The sequence below is a fragment of the Pongo pygmaeus genome, chromosome 16, assembly GCF_028885625.2.
Source record: "Pongo pygmaeus isolate AG05252 chromosome 16, NHGRI_mPonPyg2-v2.0_pri, whole genome shotgun sequence".
Classification (NCBI taxonomy): Eukaryota; Metazoa; Chordata; class Mammalia; order Primates; family Hominidae; genus Pongo; species Pongo pygmaeus.
The window spans coordinates 65,063,492-65,079,900 of NC_072389.2; the positions used below are offsets into that span (position 1 = coordinate 65,063,492).

Consider the following 16,409-nt stretch of genomic DNA (forward strand, 5'->3'; position numbering starts at 1 on the left):
AGGTCAGCTGATCGAGACCATCCTGGCTAACATGGTGAAACCCTTTCTCTACTAAAAATAAAAAAATTAGCTGGGCATGGTGGCGTGCACCTGTAATCCCAGCTACTCAGGAGGCTGAGGCAGGAGAATCCCTTGAACCCGGGAGGCAGAGGTTGCAGTGAGCTGAGGTCATGCCACTGCACTCCAGCCTGGGTGACAGAGCAAGAATCCGTCTCAAAACAAAACAAAAAAAAAAAGAGTCCAAGTTTTACTTATATCCATAAATGACTTCTACAAGAATGTTCAAAGCAGTTTTGTTTATAATAGCCCAAGCTGGAAACAACTCACATGCACATAAAAACAATGGATAAGCAAATTATGGTTTATCCAAGTAATGGAAAACTACTCAGCAATAAGAAGGAATGTACTGTGGATACGTGCAACAGCATGGATGAATCTCAAAAACTTCATGCTGAAAAGTAAACAATAGAGTGCATAGGATGATTTTAGTTACTATATATGAAATTCTAGAAGAGGCAAAACTAATCAGGGGGTAGATATGACAGTGGCTACCAAAGGTGAGTATTGGGCAGGGGTACTAAAGAATTCTTCTGGGACAATGAAAATGTTCTATATTTTTAGGGGTGTGGGTTTCATATATATGGATATATATGGTTATATGGGCATTTGTCAAAACTCATTGAATTGTACACTTATGATCACAGCATTTCACTGTTTATAAATTAGGGAGAATGTTCAGTCCCAGTTTTGGGTAGCCTAGAGACAGTTAAAAAAAATTTTTTTTTTAATTTTGAGACAGGGTCAAAAAACAAAACAAAACAAAACAAAAAACTAGAGTGCAGTGGCATGATCACGGCTCACTGAAGCCTCAACTTCCCAAGCTCACGCTCTCTCTCCTCCTACCCCAGCCTCCTAAGTAGCTGGGACTACAGGCATACGCCACCACTCCTGGCTAATTTTTTTTTTTTTTTTGGTGGAGACGAGGTCTATGTTGCCCAAGCTGGTCCTGAACTCCTGGGCTCAAGTAATCCTCCTGCCTCAGCCTCCCAAATTGCTGGGATTAGACCTGAGCCACTGTGCCCAACCTGACAGTTTTCACTACAAATTCTTTTGTACTTTTTCAACTTACTGTGTGCATATAATCATTTTTAAATGGTACTTTTATTCTTTTACTTTAAACCTGTCATGTTTCTAAAATGATATGAGAAATGCTTATCATTCTTTCAAAATTACATAATATCTCTAGGCAGAGTTTATAAAAGTATTTAGAATTCTGATATTGCAGGAGACGGCTAGGGTGGGCGAGTGCGGTGGAGTGCCGCGCGGTGCGGTGCGGTGCGGGCGGCAGAGTGAGGGCGTCATGGAGGATGAGGGGAGCTTTTCGGGTATCTGCGGTGGCCGCCTGGCCCTGCAGCGCCGCTACTACTCCCCTTCCTGACGGGAATTCTGCCTCAGCTGCCCTGGGCTCTCGCTGCGTTCGCTCACCGCTGTCACCTGCACGGTGTGGCTGGCGGCCTACGGACTCTTCACCCTCTGCGAGAGCAGAATGATCCTCTCTGCTGCTATCTTCATCACCCTCTTAGGTCTGCTTGGTTATCTCCATTTTGTGAAGATTGATCAGGAAACTGTTAATCATCGATTCCCTTGGCATTCAGATGACTTCATCTTATGCTTCAGGCAAAGAAAGCACTACCTTCATAGAAGTGGGCAAGGTCAAGGATATTGTCATCAATGAGGCTATTTACATGCAGAAGGTGATTTACTACTTCTGCATGTTACTGAAGGATCCAGTGGAACCACATGGGATATCCCAAGTAGTACCCGTCTTCCAGACTGCCAAGCCCCGGCTGGACTGCTTGATTGAAGTATACAGGAGCTGCCAGGAGATCCTGGCACACCAGAAAGCCACATCAACAAGCCCATGAGCCCCAGCGTTCAGAAGGCCAGCATTGTCTTCCATGGGAGATGACTCTTAAGCCATAGGGGCTGGTTTTCCGTACTCCAAACCATCAGGTGGTCACAGTCCTAGGAACCATTATGGATGTAGTGCATCTCAGAGCCATAGAGCAGGTGACTGGAAATCTAACTCAGTATATTCCCGTGTAATATAGTGTTTTCCTTATAAGGTTTTGCCTACTTTACCAAAAAGATGGGAGACCTTAAGAATTTTGACACAGTATGTCAAAAGTAATGTCAGCAAAGAACACTTTGGGAAATTGCTAAGCATGTTCAGGTTTACTTTGTTGATGTTTGTGAAGCAAAACAATGGGAAACTGACATCAGATGTCTTGAGAAAGCTATATTTTCCAATAGTATCCCTTGTATAAAGTTACAAAAAAAACAAGCCCTCCAGGTACTGGTTAGCAGGAAGAAATGTTCTACAAAAGACGAGTCTGTCAACCTAGCGCCTGTGTTCTGTACAGGGCTTATTTATTTACTCTTAATAAACAGATCTCCTTCCAAAAAAAAAAAAAAAAAAAAAGAATTCTGATATTGCATTAAACAATCTGAAAAACCCTCAGTAACTCTTACCCCCATGGCTGATAACTTTTTTATAGGGTTCAATTGCCTTCATATCAACCCTGTGGTCCTGTTCTCCAATCCGGAACATACGCCAGCGTCGTCCATCTTCTTTTTCCTCTGCTGCTGTGTATTCAGTAATTGAGCCTTTCCTAATTACTTCAGTAGTCTTGGGTTTTGGAAGATCATCTGTCAAAATAAAAAGTTTTTGAATCACAAATTGTTATACAACAAAAATCAAATTATACGTTAACCACTTTACTACCTAGATTTTACAGAGAATTTTCATTATACCATCTGCACAATTTTAAATCTCTCTTCCATAAAGGAGGAAAAGGCTTATTCTTAACATGAGGCTGTTTTATGTCTTTGGAAATCATGGTTCTTTAACTTTCATTGCCCAATTTAGCAAAACCCACCTAATCATAGTGCAACGTATATCCACAAGTTCAGAAAATATAATTCGTAGAGTCATCAAAATCTTAGTACACCGGCCTTACAATGCCATTCCAGATTCAACTTGTGATAATATTCTCCCTGGCAGTTATGACTATAGGTTACTTCAAGTAGCTATCTGGGAGCCAATTTTGTTGTTGTTGAGCACATAAATTAACTGTAATACCAGATAGGAAGTGGTTAACTACTCAATGATCACTTCTCATTTGATCAGTTTTATAAAGCAGAAATGTATTTATAATATTTTGAAGTATACATGCAGAAGTCTATTTAAATTAGCATTAGCCAAAGCATAAGCACCAATGATTAAATGTAATTTATGTTTTGAGATTGCAGTTTAGCTGATTTTTAATGTAGTAATAATTTTCAAAATTTCAGTATTATAGTCCTTACCAAAAGATGGGGGGAGGGGGAAACCTACTGCATGTTAGTTGTTTCCAAGACAAAGCTGTTAACGGAAAATATCCTTCCAGGAAATGACTACAGCAGCATTAAAGAAAGAAGAGACAAAACACATAGGCACAAAACTATTTCAGTATCTTTACAAAGTATTGCTTATTACTGGACTGTTTATTGAACCAGTAAAACAGGGAAGAAAAAAGAAACCAAAAATATAGCATATCACACTTTATTACAGTAAAATACTGAATGCTAAACACTACTTTGAAAAAAAAATCATTTTCAAGATGGAAAAAACATACATAAAAATTATAACAACTATATATAAGATACTGTAGACAATTTTGTAATTAAAGAAAGCATGCAAAGTAAAACACAGCACAATTCCTTTGAATTACAAATAATAAGGAATACTAGGTTCGGGGGCTAAAAGAATTTAAGTTGGTCATCTCACAAAGTAGAGCAATGTCAGGCAAACCTACTTAAAAAGTCACCCCAAACATCTCCTTTCAGAACTCCCTTCCCCCAAACTGTTAACTATATGTCTCTTCAAAAGTTTCTTACTTGATTGACTGAAAAAGAGCATGCCATAATTATCAAGAAATATTTTTGAAACAACTATGAAAAAAACATGACAGCACTGGGCAAATATGAGGGGAAAAAAGCCACTGGTGTACTCTACTATATACACACTTTTTAAGTCCTTGAGAATATTCAAGGGTTAGCAGAATTTCCTATCTTAGTAACAAATATATGAACTTTAGAAAGAATGACGTATTTCCAACAAAATACACTAATAAAGATCAGATTAAAAACAGTGAAACATTTACCTTCCCACTCAAACTCATTACTATTCTCTGACGGTGTATCTAAGCCATCTAAGTCAATCTCCCCACTTTCATCCAAATCATCTGACAATACAGAGCCATCACTAGGATCCAGTGTCAGGCTAATGTCTGGAGCCATTAGTTTCTTTCTCACTTTATTTCCATTAACTTCTAGTGAGCCTGGAATTGGAAAATAAAGAAAAAGATATGTAATAAGGAATGCTTAGATGCTAAAGTTGAATAAGAAAAATTTTAACTACTCCATTCTTGGGAAAAAATAATATTAATTAAACATAATTTCAAAGCACCTATTCACAAAATTTTTATTCTGATCATTATTGCTTCTATATCATTGGCAAGAGATCAATAAAGTATCAATGTCTTTTAAATAGAGGCAGACCTTATAGATACCTCTTACCACTAAAAATGATCTCCTCCACCCCCTTTACTGTAAAACTTTCCAAAAACCAAGCATATGTTTTTGGAATTTTTTAAAGCATTCTAAAAATGCTTTCCTCAATGTTCAACTTATACTTTGACTTCTATGATGGAATAAAAACTCAAGTTTTTTTTTTGGACAAAGAAATGTGTTTTAAAAAATAACACAAAGTCCATAATTTCATTGAAAGTAAGTGTCAAGCTCTTACCAGGCTGGTCCTCTGGTCCAGTTATAGCTAGTATATCTGCTTCAATACTGTCATCTTCTGGTAAAGGTCTAGAAAGACAAAGGCATACTTTTTAATCCAGAAATTAAGAAAGAATTTTTTTTGAAGTTCAATCTATTAAACATACAGCTTGTAGAAATAATTATTTGGAAAATGGAATAAAGCAGTGTTGTTGTTTTTGAGACAGGGTCTTGCTGTCTGTCACCTAGGCTGGAGTACAATGGCACAATCATGGCTCACTGCAGCCATAACCCCTGGGCTCAAGAGATCCTCCCGAGTAACTGAGACTACAGGTGCAAGCCACGATGCTTGGCTAATTTTTAGTAGAGACAGGGTCTTGCTATGTTGCCCAGGCTGGCCTTGAACTTCTGGGCTCAAACGATTCTCCTGCCTTGACCTCCCTAAGTGTTGGGATTATAGGCATAAGCCACTGTGCCCAGCCTAGCAGTGTTTAAGATAAAGCCTCAGCCTTCTGAGTAGCTAGGACTACAGTTGCACACCAACATGCCCAGCTAATTTTAAAAGTTTTTTTTGTAGAGACTGGGTACTGCTATGTTGCCCAGGCTGGTCTCAAGCAATCCTTCTGCCTTGGCATCCCAAAGCACTAGGATTATAGGCATGAGCTGCTATGCCTGGCTACACTTTCGAAGTAAAAATTCTGACTGTCAGAGTTGACTCATACACTTATTATATATAAGTAACACATAAAAGTAGATATAAATTCCTTATGCAACAGCTCTTATACAATTATAAAACGTAACAATTTTAAACAAATATGACTGAAATGCACAAATATAATGTGATGTATGATGCAATGTATGAAGCTCAATTTTTACTCAGGAGACTACAGTAACAATGGTTCAATTCTTCTGAGATCAGCATTCCTATATTTAGTATCACTACCATATGCAACAGTGACTCAGGTCTCCTATCAGCTGTCCAACTGCTAAGCTATCCAACTGCTAAGGCACCTGATTATGCACTAGGATGTCTTCTGACCAGTATGGCATGGAAGCACTATTTAAATATAAGGACTGCCATTGCTCTCTTTTTCATTAGCCTACCTGGTGCCAATATAATTGTAAATACAAATGCAAACATGTCAAGGTGGCTGGCCAGATAAGCTAGAAAATCCTTATTAATTTACTTAGTAAGGTTTTTTTTTTTGTCGGGGGGAACCCACTTTTTTTTTTTTTTTTTTCTTGAGACAGAGCCTTGCTCGTTCACCCAAGCTGGAGTGCAGCGGCGCGACCTTGGCTCACGGCAACCCCTGCCTCCTGGGTTCAGGCGATTCTTGTGCCTAAGCAGCTGGGACTACAGGCGCCCGCCAAGCCTGGCTAATTTTTTGTATTTTTAGTAGAGACAGGGTTTCACCATGTTGGCCACGTTGGTCTCAAACTCCTGGCCTCAAGTGATCTGCCCATCTCGGCCTCCCAAAGTGCTGGGGTTACAGGCGTGAGCCACCGCACCTGGCCACAAAATTAAAGAAAATTTTTAAAGACAACTAAAGACCTCCTTCTCTGAGGAATCCCTCAGACCCTGTTTAAAGGAAAACGAAAACAAAACAAAACAAACAAACCACACTAAAACACTTTATTATAAAAGCAAAAATTTGGAAACTTAAGTGACCAAAACAAAAATGAAAGATTATAGAAGATTATATATATACTTGGTTGGAAAGTAAGATACAAGAGAATCAATCTAACTGTTGGGAAGAAACTTTTACTTCCTAGTATCAAATGATCACCTGGTATTACTCAGTTTCTTAATGACATCTCAGCTGTGCAGTGGCTCACACCTGTAATCCCAGCACTTTGGGAGGCCAAGGCGGGCAGATCACGAGGTCAGGAGTTTGAGACCAGCCTGGCCAATATGGTGAAATACCGTCTCTACTAAAAATACAAAAATTAGCCAGGTGTGGTGGCGCACACCTATAGTCCCAGCTACTCGGGAGGTGGAGGCAGAATAATCGCTTGAATCCAGGAGGCGGAGGTTGCAGTGAGCTGAGATCGTGCCACTGTACTCCAGCCTGGGCAACAGAGCAAGACTCCGTCTCAAAAAAAAAAAAAAAAAAAGTAACATCTCGATAAAGAAATTTTGAAGTTTTGTTCTAAAATTGTTTCCATTTAAAAGCATTGCTCACATGGGAAAATCTTCATCTTGCCATTCTTCTTTAAGTTCCACACCTTCCATCCTCAGCCTGGATTCAATGTCAACTACAAACTCTTGATAATCCAGGGAGCCAATGTCCTATGAAAAGAGAAAAATGTATAACTTAATTTCCACTTTACTTTTCATCCACTGAAAAGGCACGATAATCTTATATATTAGTTTATACTTGATGTTTAGTACAGTGGTCTGGTCATGAAATTCATTTATCGGGTTGCAATTTTTTTTTTTAAAGAAAAGAGAATATTCAGACTACATATATTCTGGGAAAGTTAAATACTGTTTATAGTAAGGATACTGTTCAGTGAAAACACTTGTTTTCAGTTCCATGTATAGTATCTCAGGTTATGATTGAAAATATATTTCATACTATGGATTATATTAAAAAATTTAAAGTGGGGTAAGAAATAAAAACGTTCTTTATTACAGATTCATAATTAAATTTTCTGTCCCTTGGATAGAGGCCCATTCTAGAGAGTGAATAATAGTAAATCAATAATATTTAAACTCATGATTCAGCAGAGTCAGGTAGTGTGCTATCTTTTATATTTCCTTCTCAACAGTTTGATGCCACAATTCCTGAGCCACTTAAAGAAGTCTATTCAATAACTTGTCCTGTAAATGAATTATGCTCTTTTGATTTGTTTCATATCTATACTATGCCCTTCTCATATAGCTCGGCATATGTTTTCAAACACTGAACTTGGTGAATGCCCTTTTATGCAACTACATATTTTAACATATGCCATGAACTTTAGTTTTAGTTTTTCGAAGGAATCATGTGAGTGACAATATCCACATTTTAAAAGTGAGAAATCTAGAGATACTCCCTCTGGTGATGGAGTAAGAAATAGAAGTTTAGGTAAGGTAAAGATCAACTGGTTAACAATGCAACAAAACAGTGAAAACTATAGAAGGAAAGAGGTATACACGAGTATTTAGTTCATTTACATTCAAGTCAATAGACGTCTAAAGTTATTCAACAAACAGCAGTAACATATTTCTGTTCTTTTCTTTTCTTTTTGCAGTAACATATTTAAGAGATACAGAGCATCACCAGCAGTACTAAAAATAAAGTTAAAAGTGGTTGACACTAGGCTGGGCATGGTGGCTCACTCCTATAATCCTAGCACTTTGGGAGGCCGAGGTGGGCGGATCACTTGAGGTCAGGAGTTCAAAACCAGCCTGGCTAACACAGTGAAACCCAGTCTCTACTAAAAATACAAAAACATTAGCCGGGTGTGGTGGCAGGCGCCTGTAATCCCAGCTACTTGGGAGGCTGAGGCAGGAGAATCGCTTGAACCTGGGAGGTGGAGGTTGCAGCAAGCCGAGGTCACACTATCGCACTCCAGCCTGGGTGACAGAGCAAAACCAGTAGAAGAGGAAACAGGGTGAAATGCAGAAAATGACTAATGCTTTTCATAGTAAGTCCTTCTATACCATTTGATTTTTAAAACGATACTACGACTTTAAAAGATATTTATTAAATAAAATCAATTATGCCAGCCATTCATATCAACCAGTCTTCTAAAAGAAAAATGTGGTCATGTCCTATAGCTATCTTATCTGCTAAAGATGAATAAAGTTATATAGAAAAAAGCCTTATGTTCCGTAATGACAAAATTACAATGGAAATATCCTAAAGTGTTAGATTTCACAAGGTAAACTAAATTTGTATCTCTGCCAAGGGTGGAAGGCTCTCTTCCCAGTTTGAATTTTTACTTATACTCAAGAGAAGGTTTTAAACATTCCCAAAAGGTTTCAATGTTTGTTGATACACTTGTTAGCACAGAAAAAAAATGGTAGATGCTGACTTTTCCACACCAACTTATTTGCTTGAAAAAGTCATTTACATATAGGAGTAAGGTTTTTAATTCTCTGGGAAAACAATGATCTAGGCAATTTTGATAAATTAATGAAAAACATTTAAAATAATCTTGACTTATTTAGCACTTTCTCTGTTGGGAGGGAAAACAAAAAGAGGGACACCTACCTTACCAAACAATCCCCTCTGTTTAGAACAGAAATAGTAGAAAGGAGCCCACAATTACAATCAACAAGCCCAAATGGTGAAAATACTTACTACTCTAGAATTACAATGCTCAAGTGAGACCAAAGCATTCTATGACTAAAGGCTGAAAACTGGTAAGTCTTTTCTAGATGTTTAATTTACTGTATTTCCCAATGTTTAAGTTTTCTTAAGTCTTTGGTACTCACTCTAAAGTGAACGATGTATTTTCCTAAATTCAACAATCAGAAAAGCTTTCTATTATCTTGTCGCACCTTCTTATTGTGTGTTGAAAAAAATACCAGGATGTTGTCTGGGTGTCTTTTTCAAATATCTCAAATACTTAGAAAAATATTTAGCATTTCAAAAATAAAAGCAGAGACTGAAAGTTGTACCCAATATATTCCCAACACCTACCATGGTGCCTAGCACATAATAGGCCTATAAAAAGTAAGTGAATAATACTTACCTGCAGGGTATGGACACTGGTCAGCAAACCCTTGCTCAATCTCTTAGGCTTATTTTGCTTATTAAACTACATGAATAGGATTTGTCACGTGTTACCCCATAAAAATGTAACAAAAATATTCTGTGGGAACCTACACACCAGCAATATTAATTGCTGTTTGCAAAATTGTTCCTCACTGGTAAGAGGAAAGGTTTATCTTGGGAAATTCTAGAAGATAATCCATTCCTTTCAGCTGCTTAACCATTGGAACAAGTTTGTCTCTTCGAAAATAGCTCCTTGAGGCCAAACGTGGTAGCTCACACCTGTAATCCCAGCACTTTGGGAGGCTGAGGTGGGCGGATCACCTGAGGTCAGGAGTTTGAAACATGCCTGACCAAGACGGTGATACCCCGTTTCCACAAAAAATACAAAAAATCAGCCAGGCGTGGTGGTGCCTGCCTGTAATCCCAGCTACTATGGAGGCTGAGGCAGGAGAATCGCTGGAAACCCAAAGGCGGAGGTTGCTGTGAGCTGAGATTGCACCACTGCACTCCAGCCTGGGCAACAAAGGGAGACTCTGTCACAAAAAAACAAAACAAAACAAAACAAACAACAACAACCAAAACCAAATAACTCCTCGAAACACAGGCAGCCCAAGTCTTTCAGCTATCTCAGCCTATTTATTCCATTTTTACCTTAATATCATATTGAATCATGTGTTAATACCTCAGCATACAGACATGGATATTTAGTTTGAGGATAATCAATTAGCCAGTTAAACAGAACTTGGTGAGAGAGATATAGATAGATTTACTCTACCATTTCATCGTGAATTTTAGGGGAAAAGTACACTAGGTAGATCAAAACAATTTAAACAATTGAGGGAGTACTGTTTCTTGGAAGCACTTTATCATCAAGCAGCTGTTAAGAACAGGAAACAAACAAGAAAGGAGTTAATATCACCACAACCACTTTGAAGAAAATCAGGATACTGCTGACTCACAAGTTAACTGTTGTTGCTTCCCATTTCTTGTTCATGTATTTTTTTTTAGTAAATTAGAATGGGAAATAACACTTTAAGATGATATTTGTTAAAATAACCTGTTGGCACAGGAATAACTTTATTTCTCAATAGATTTGACTCTTGGTAGTGGTGGCACATCCTTATGCCACTTACTTGTTGCAGTCATAAAGATAAATTCAAAACAGTTGTTGACCTTAGGTTAAAAATCAAAGAGACAACTGATTCCTTCTGACATAGCTTCAAGGAGGAGGAGTACTGGTAAATCCAACCAGGATGAAGCAGCTTTCCCCAGGCAGTTTAGCAACATAAGCAAAAATTAAATGTTAAGATCACATTTAGGCCAGGCTCAGTGGCTCACTCCTGTAATCCTAACACCTTGGGAGGACAAGGTGGGAAGATGGTTTAAGCCCAGAAGTTCAAGCCTAGCTTGGGCAACATAGTGAGATCTGTCTCTACAATTTTTTTTTTTTAAGATCGCATTAGAACTGTGTAGATTATAACACGATTTTACACAGTGATTTTACTATATGCAGTTTAATACTGCTGCTGCAATAGGTGCCAGTAACGACCGTTTATGCTGAAATCAATTACAGTAGGCAGATGGAAATGCCCAGGCAAGCCTTTTACTTCCCCATTTAAACAAAAAGGTTTCATTCTAAACATTTATGTTCACTTTTTAACCAACAGCCTGTACGTTTAGGAGATCACCAAACATCCTTGAAAAAATCCTAGACGTGTGCTTGTCATTGCTCCCTTGAGGGTAGTTTTTAAACAATGAAATGAAATGCTCTATCAGAAGTGTTAACACAAGCCGGGCGTGGTGGCTCACACCTGTAATCCCAACACTTTGGGAGGCTGAGGCGGACGGATCACCTGACGTCAGGAGTTCAAGACCAGCCTGGTCAACATGGTGAAACCCCATCTCTACCAAAAATACAAAAATTAGCCGGGAGTGGTGGCACTGGCCTGTAATCCCAGCGATCAGGGAGGCTGAGGCAGGAGAATCGCTTGAACCTGGGAGGCAGAGGTTGCAGTGAGCCGAGATTGCGCCATTGCATTCCAGCCTGGGTGACAGAGCGAGACTGCATCTCAAAAAAACTAAATAAAATAAAATAAATGTTAACACAAAATTTAGAGGAAAAACTAGAATGGTGCTGAGTTCTCTCAAAATTGTGAAAATAAAGCAAAAGATGACTGTGCCACCTACAAAAGTTACATTTATTATCACTATGCAGAACATACTGAAAATGCTGACATCTTTAAAAAGATAGTCTACTAACTGATGTCTCAGTTTGTTGTAGTTAGAAACATAGTTGTAATATAAAACTATAATCGTGGAATATTACTATCACCACATTATACTAGCATTCTGCTTTATAGGATGTAAACTTACTTTATAGGATGTAACACATCTTTTCTTTTTTTTTTTTTTTTTGAGACGGAGTCTCACTCTGTCGCCCAGGCTGGAGTGCAGTGCTGCATTTTCGGCTCACTACAACCTCCACCTCCCAGGTTCAAGTGATTCTTGTGCCTCAGTCTCCCGAGTGGCTGGGATTGCAGGCACGAGCGACCATGCCTGGCTAATTTTTGTATTTTTAGTAGAGATGGGGTTTCATCACGTTGGCCAGGTTTGTCTCATCTCATTGCTTTATCATTTTTTGCTCCTGACCTCAGGTGATCCGCCCACCTTGGCCACCCAAAGTAACAAGACATCTTTCGATCTATCAGCCCGGTAACTTACTAGATCTGGTTACACATACTTTCTCTGACACCTTCCTCCCTACTGCTCCTTCTACCAACATTACTCCAGATACAATGAACAGAACTTTTCCAGAGTGCTTTTCACATTTACTAACCACTTTTACATCCATCATCTCAAGTTCCAACCAGCAACTTTGGGATGCATGACACTTGTGTTATCATTTTATCTTATATATGAGGCAATGACACTACATCCTGGTCCCCATATCTAGTCCGGAACTGTTTCTAATATAGCACACCGTCTCCAGTGCGCTGGTAACTTTATACAGAATAAGCCTGTAATGCCTGATTTGGCTGCACTTAGCTTCAAAGGTCTTGTAATGCCTGAAGACCATAATAGCACTGACTTATGATAATCTAGTTCAAGTTCCGTTTGCAGAAGTGGATCTGTCATACTTCCTGTCTAAGCCCAGCAGTGTTAGGCTGCACTAGAGATTATGAAGACTAGGAATAGAGTTTAGAGAAAATGTAAACCAACAAGAACTAAGAATATATGTGCAAAATGATCAAGAAACTAGTCTGCAGAGGTAACTTAATTGGGTAAGGTCAGTTGTAACTTTGAGGAAACATCCATTTACAAATTACAGAATTTGTTTCTACAATTGCAGAGATTCCTATAAAATGTTAGAAAAACTACATTTAATTGAAAATAGGAAATCAGGTATTAGGTGAAATACAGATCCTAATCAAGAGAAGGTGAGAATGAAAAAAGTAACACTAAAATGCAATCACATAGTTCATTCAATTAAATAAATAGGAGGCACTGTAACTATCTTGAACACCGCAAAAGCTGTTTCGTCAGAGAGCTCACGGGACACACAGACAAGTAACTCTCCAGCGGCATGAAATGCATCCAGAAATCCAAACCATTTTGCCACGTATTTAAACAGAAAGGGTAGTGTCTAGATTCACGCGGGGACTCGGCTTTTGACGTACACACTCTATATTTGGTTTAGCGTACTCGGGAAGATCTATTAAAGACCTGATTACTTATGCTGCTTCCGTGTCTATTCCCCGAGGTTACGAGGCATACCAGAAGTCCAAGTTTCTTTGTTCTGTACCAGGACGGACGCTGGTCATAAATACTGAACCATCGTAGCCCAGCCACTTCACCCACACCAGGGTAAAAGGGTGGGGGAGCGGAGGAGGGGCAAGGTTCCATCCCGAGCACAACTACCAGAAACGGAAAAGCGACGGGGTGGGGGGCCAAACCGCCAAATACAAACAGGACCCGAGCCAAGGGCGAGGACCTAAGCTGGGCGGGGATCCAGGAAGCACCTCCCGAGCACGTTCTATGGCTCCCCCTACCAAGGGTAACTCTCTGGGTTTCCTCTCCCCGGACGTCGTGGGCACGCGCCCGACAGACTTTCGCCCCTAGGCCGGTTCCCAGTCCAGCTCCGGAGCCACCGTGCCGAGTTCTCCCAGGCCACACTCACCCCGGAGGAAGCCTTGGCCCCCTCGTCCTCTTCGCCCCTCCAGGCCGGCGACGTGGGGCTGACGGCCAGGTCGCAAAAAGCAGCGCCGAGCGGAGCCCGCTCCCCTCGGTCGGCGGTGGAGACCCCGGCCCAATTCCCCGGCCGCAGCGGCACGGCGGCGGCGGCAGCAGCTGACCCGGACACAGTGAGAGGCCCCGGCGGAAGTGATAACATCCCGACCTCCTCCGGGCGCGGCAGCCGGCGGTGGCGGCGGCGGAGGCGTGGCGTCTTCTTGAAACCCACACAACATCCCCCCAACCCCCTCAGACGTCACGGGCTAGCGCGAGCGGCTGCGCGCGCGGGGTCGGCCTCCCTTGCCTGTGGGCGGACCCGTCGCGTCGACTCCTTATTGGTGGCGTTACTGCGCCTCAAGGCGTTTCTTCACTCTTTGCTGTTCGCAGGGACGCTGCCTGGTAGTTTCAGTTATTTTTGTTTTCTTTCTGCCTGGCTTTATTGATCATTACAGTAGGTGAAATTATCGATATCAATAATAATGTTGTAATGCAATAGGTGCAATTATCAACGATCAATAATAATGTGAATTATAAAATGGATGAAATAAGGGGAGGAGGTCTGGCGCGGTGGCTTACGCTTGTAATCCCAGCACTTTGGGAGGGCGAGGCGGGTGGATTACCGGAGTTCAAGAGCTCGAGACCAGCCTGGCCAACATGGTGAAACCTCGTCTCTACTAAACATACAAAAATGAGCTGGGCGTGGTGGCGCGCGTCTGTAATCCCGACTACTCAGGAGGCGGAGGCGGAGGCGGAGTTTGCAGTAAGCCGAGATCGTGCCACTGCACTCCAGCTTGGGCAACGGAGCAAAAACTCCGTCTCAAATGAAAAAGAAAAAGAAAAAAATAGGGGAGGAAAAATATCCGAGGCCTCATTTTGGGAAGTTAGGCCTCAGAAGCGACCTTAGAGTTTGGTAATATTTGAGTGTGAACAGCTTTACAGCAGTGCTTCTCTTCACTAGGGGAACGGTCGGTTTATTTTTTTCAATTTTCAATTAGTTTTTGACCACAAATTGATAAAACAGAAAAATGAAAAGACATACAAAGTCCAAGTCAAAACTTTTTATCGTTAGAGTTAACAGCCATAAAATTACCTGCAAAATTGCCATAGAGTTTTCTACTCTCTGCGGACCATTTGCAAACAGTTCTCAGAATAGCCCAGGTCTATAGACCATGGTTAGAGTACTCAAGGTAAACTACTCAAATTAGATCATACTCAGCTGTAGAGTTTCAACCAAATGACATTTGTTTGGAGAACATCATAGTCTCTCTCAGTTGGGCGTGCTGGCTCATGACTGTAATCCCAGCACTTTGAGAGGCCGAGTCGGGTAGGTCGCCAGACCTCAGGGCAACATGGCGAGACCCCATCTCTTAAAAAAAAAAAAAGAGAAAAAGAAAGGAAAGAGAGAGAGAGAAAGAAAGAAAAAGAAAGAAAGAAAAGAAAAGAAAATTAGGTGGGCTTGGTGGCATGCACCTGTGGTCTCACCCACTCGGGAGGCAGAGGTGGGAGAATCGCTTGAGCCTGGCAGGCGGCGGTTATAGTGAGCCAAGATCGCGCCACTCCACTCCAGCCTGGGTGACAGCGAGACCCTGTCTTAAAAAAAAAAAAAAAAAAGTCCCTTTCCAGAGTTTCATCTGATAAATCCATAAAAAGGCTCAGCAGTCAAGTATTTGGGTGATTCCATTAGGGTACGATCAGGCCTGAGGGGAAGAGAAAAGCTCAAAAATTTAAATCATTGACGAAAAATGCAGCACTCTGCCTGGATTTCACATTGCTTTGGCAACATTAACCCACCATTGGTAGATTAAAGTCCGTCTCTTTGATAAAATGGGAAGAAAATAGTACCTACCTTATAGGGTTTTTGTGAGATGAATTCATATATATGTATTAGGACCTTGGTTGTCATATAGTAATCACATTTAAGAATTAGGTATTCTTTTTATCCTAGTCTAGCAATTTCACTAAATAGCTAGTAGAGAAAACAAAACTGATCAACAGAGCTTTAGCTAAACAACTTCTTGGGCCAAGAAATTTCATCTTGATTTACAGAAGTTTTTATAGTTTCGTATTTTGCTTCTTCAGTTCTGCAATGTGCAGAATTCCCCACAGGGTGGCAGAAAATCATTGGAAATCATATACAGTTATGTGATTTTTTTTTTTTAAAGATCTTTAGTTCCTTCTTCATTTTAGTGACTTTATCATTTAATAAGCTTGATCAGTGTTTGCTTTGGTTTCGAGTAAGCCATCTTGTTACTTATCTTTTTATCCCTATCTCGTTAATTATCCATACTTATTGTTGAAACATTACAAACTACAAGCCAAAAAGATAATTATTATTAACATATTTATGTATAGCCTTTCAGATTATATATATATACACACACGTATATATTTTATGTATAAATTGCACATATAAGTCTTTATAAAAATCAGATAATATACTTAGTGGTTTATAATCTCCATTTTCTTCTTTTCATTTAAAATATGAGCTGGGTGCAGTGGCTCACACCTGTAATCCCAGCACTTTGGGAGGCTGAGGTGGGTGGATCACCCGAGGTCAGGAGTTCGAGACCAGCCTGGCCAACAGGGAGAAACCACGTCTCTACTAAAAATACAAATATTAGCTGGGTGTGGTGGTGGGCACCT

At 40.2% G+C, this 16,409-nt stretch overlaps 1 protein-coding gene and 1 pseudogene across 5 annotated transcripts in view; one reads left to right on the forward strand and one right to left on the reverse strand.

Annotated features, from left to right (window-relative positions):
- The window catches only part of BNIP2 (BCL2 interacting protein 2), a 31,050-nt gene extending 15,921 nt beyond the window's left edge, over positions 1-15,129 (reverse strand). For 4 of the 5 annotated variants that reach the window (XM_054451166.2, XM_054451165.2, XM_063652671.1 and 1 more), the window contains exons 1-5: positions 13,714-15,129; positions 7,011-7,117; positions 4,850-4,917; positions 4,206-4,382; positions 2,533-2,709 (exon numbers count right to left, since the gene is read on the reverse strand). In XM_054451166.2, the coding sequence (XP_054307141.1) occupies positions 2,533-2,709; positions 4,206-4,382; positions 4,850-4,917; positions 7,011-7,117; positions 13,714-13,926 (742 nt within the window). In that variant the 5' untranslated portion in view covers positions 13,927-15,129. Of the gene's footprint in view, positions 1-2,532; positions 2,710-4,205; positions 4,383-4,849; positions 4,918-7,010; positions 7,118-13,310; positions 13,329-13,713 lie in introns of those variants that run through there. The other variant, XM_063652672.1, reaches the window with a different exon arrangement.
- On the forward strand, positions 1,299-2,081 carry LOC129014130 (phosphatidylinositol N-acetylglucosaminyltransferase subunit H-like; annotated as a pseudogene).
- Positions 15,130-16,409: the final 1,280 nt, after the last annotated feature.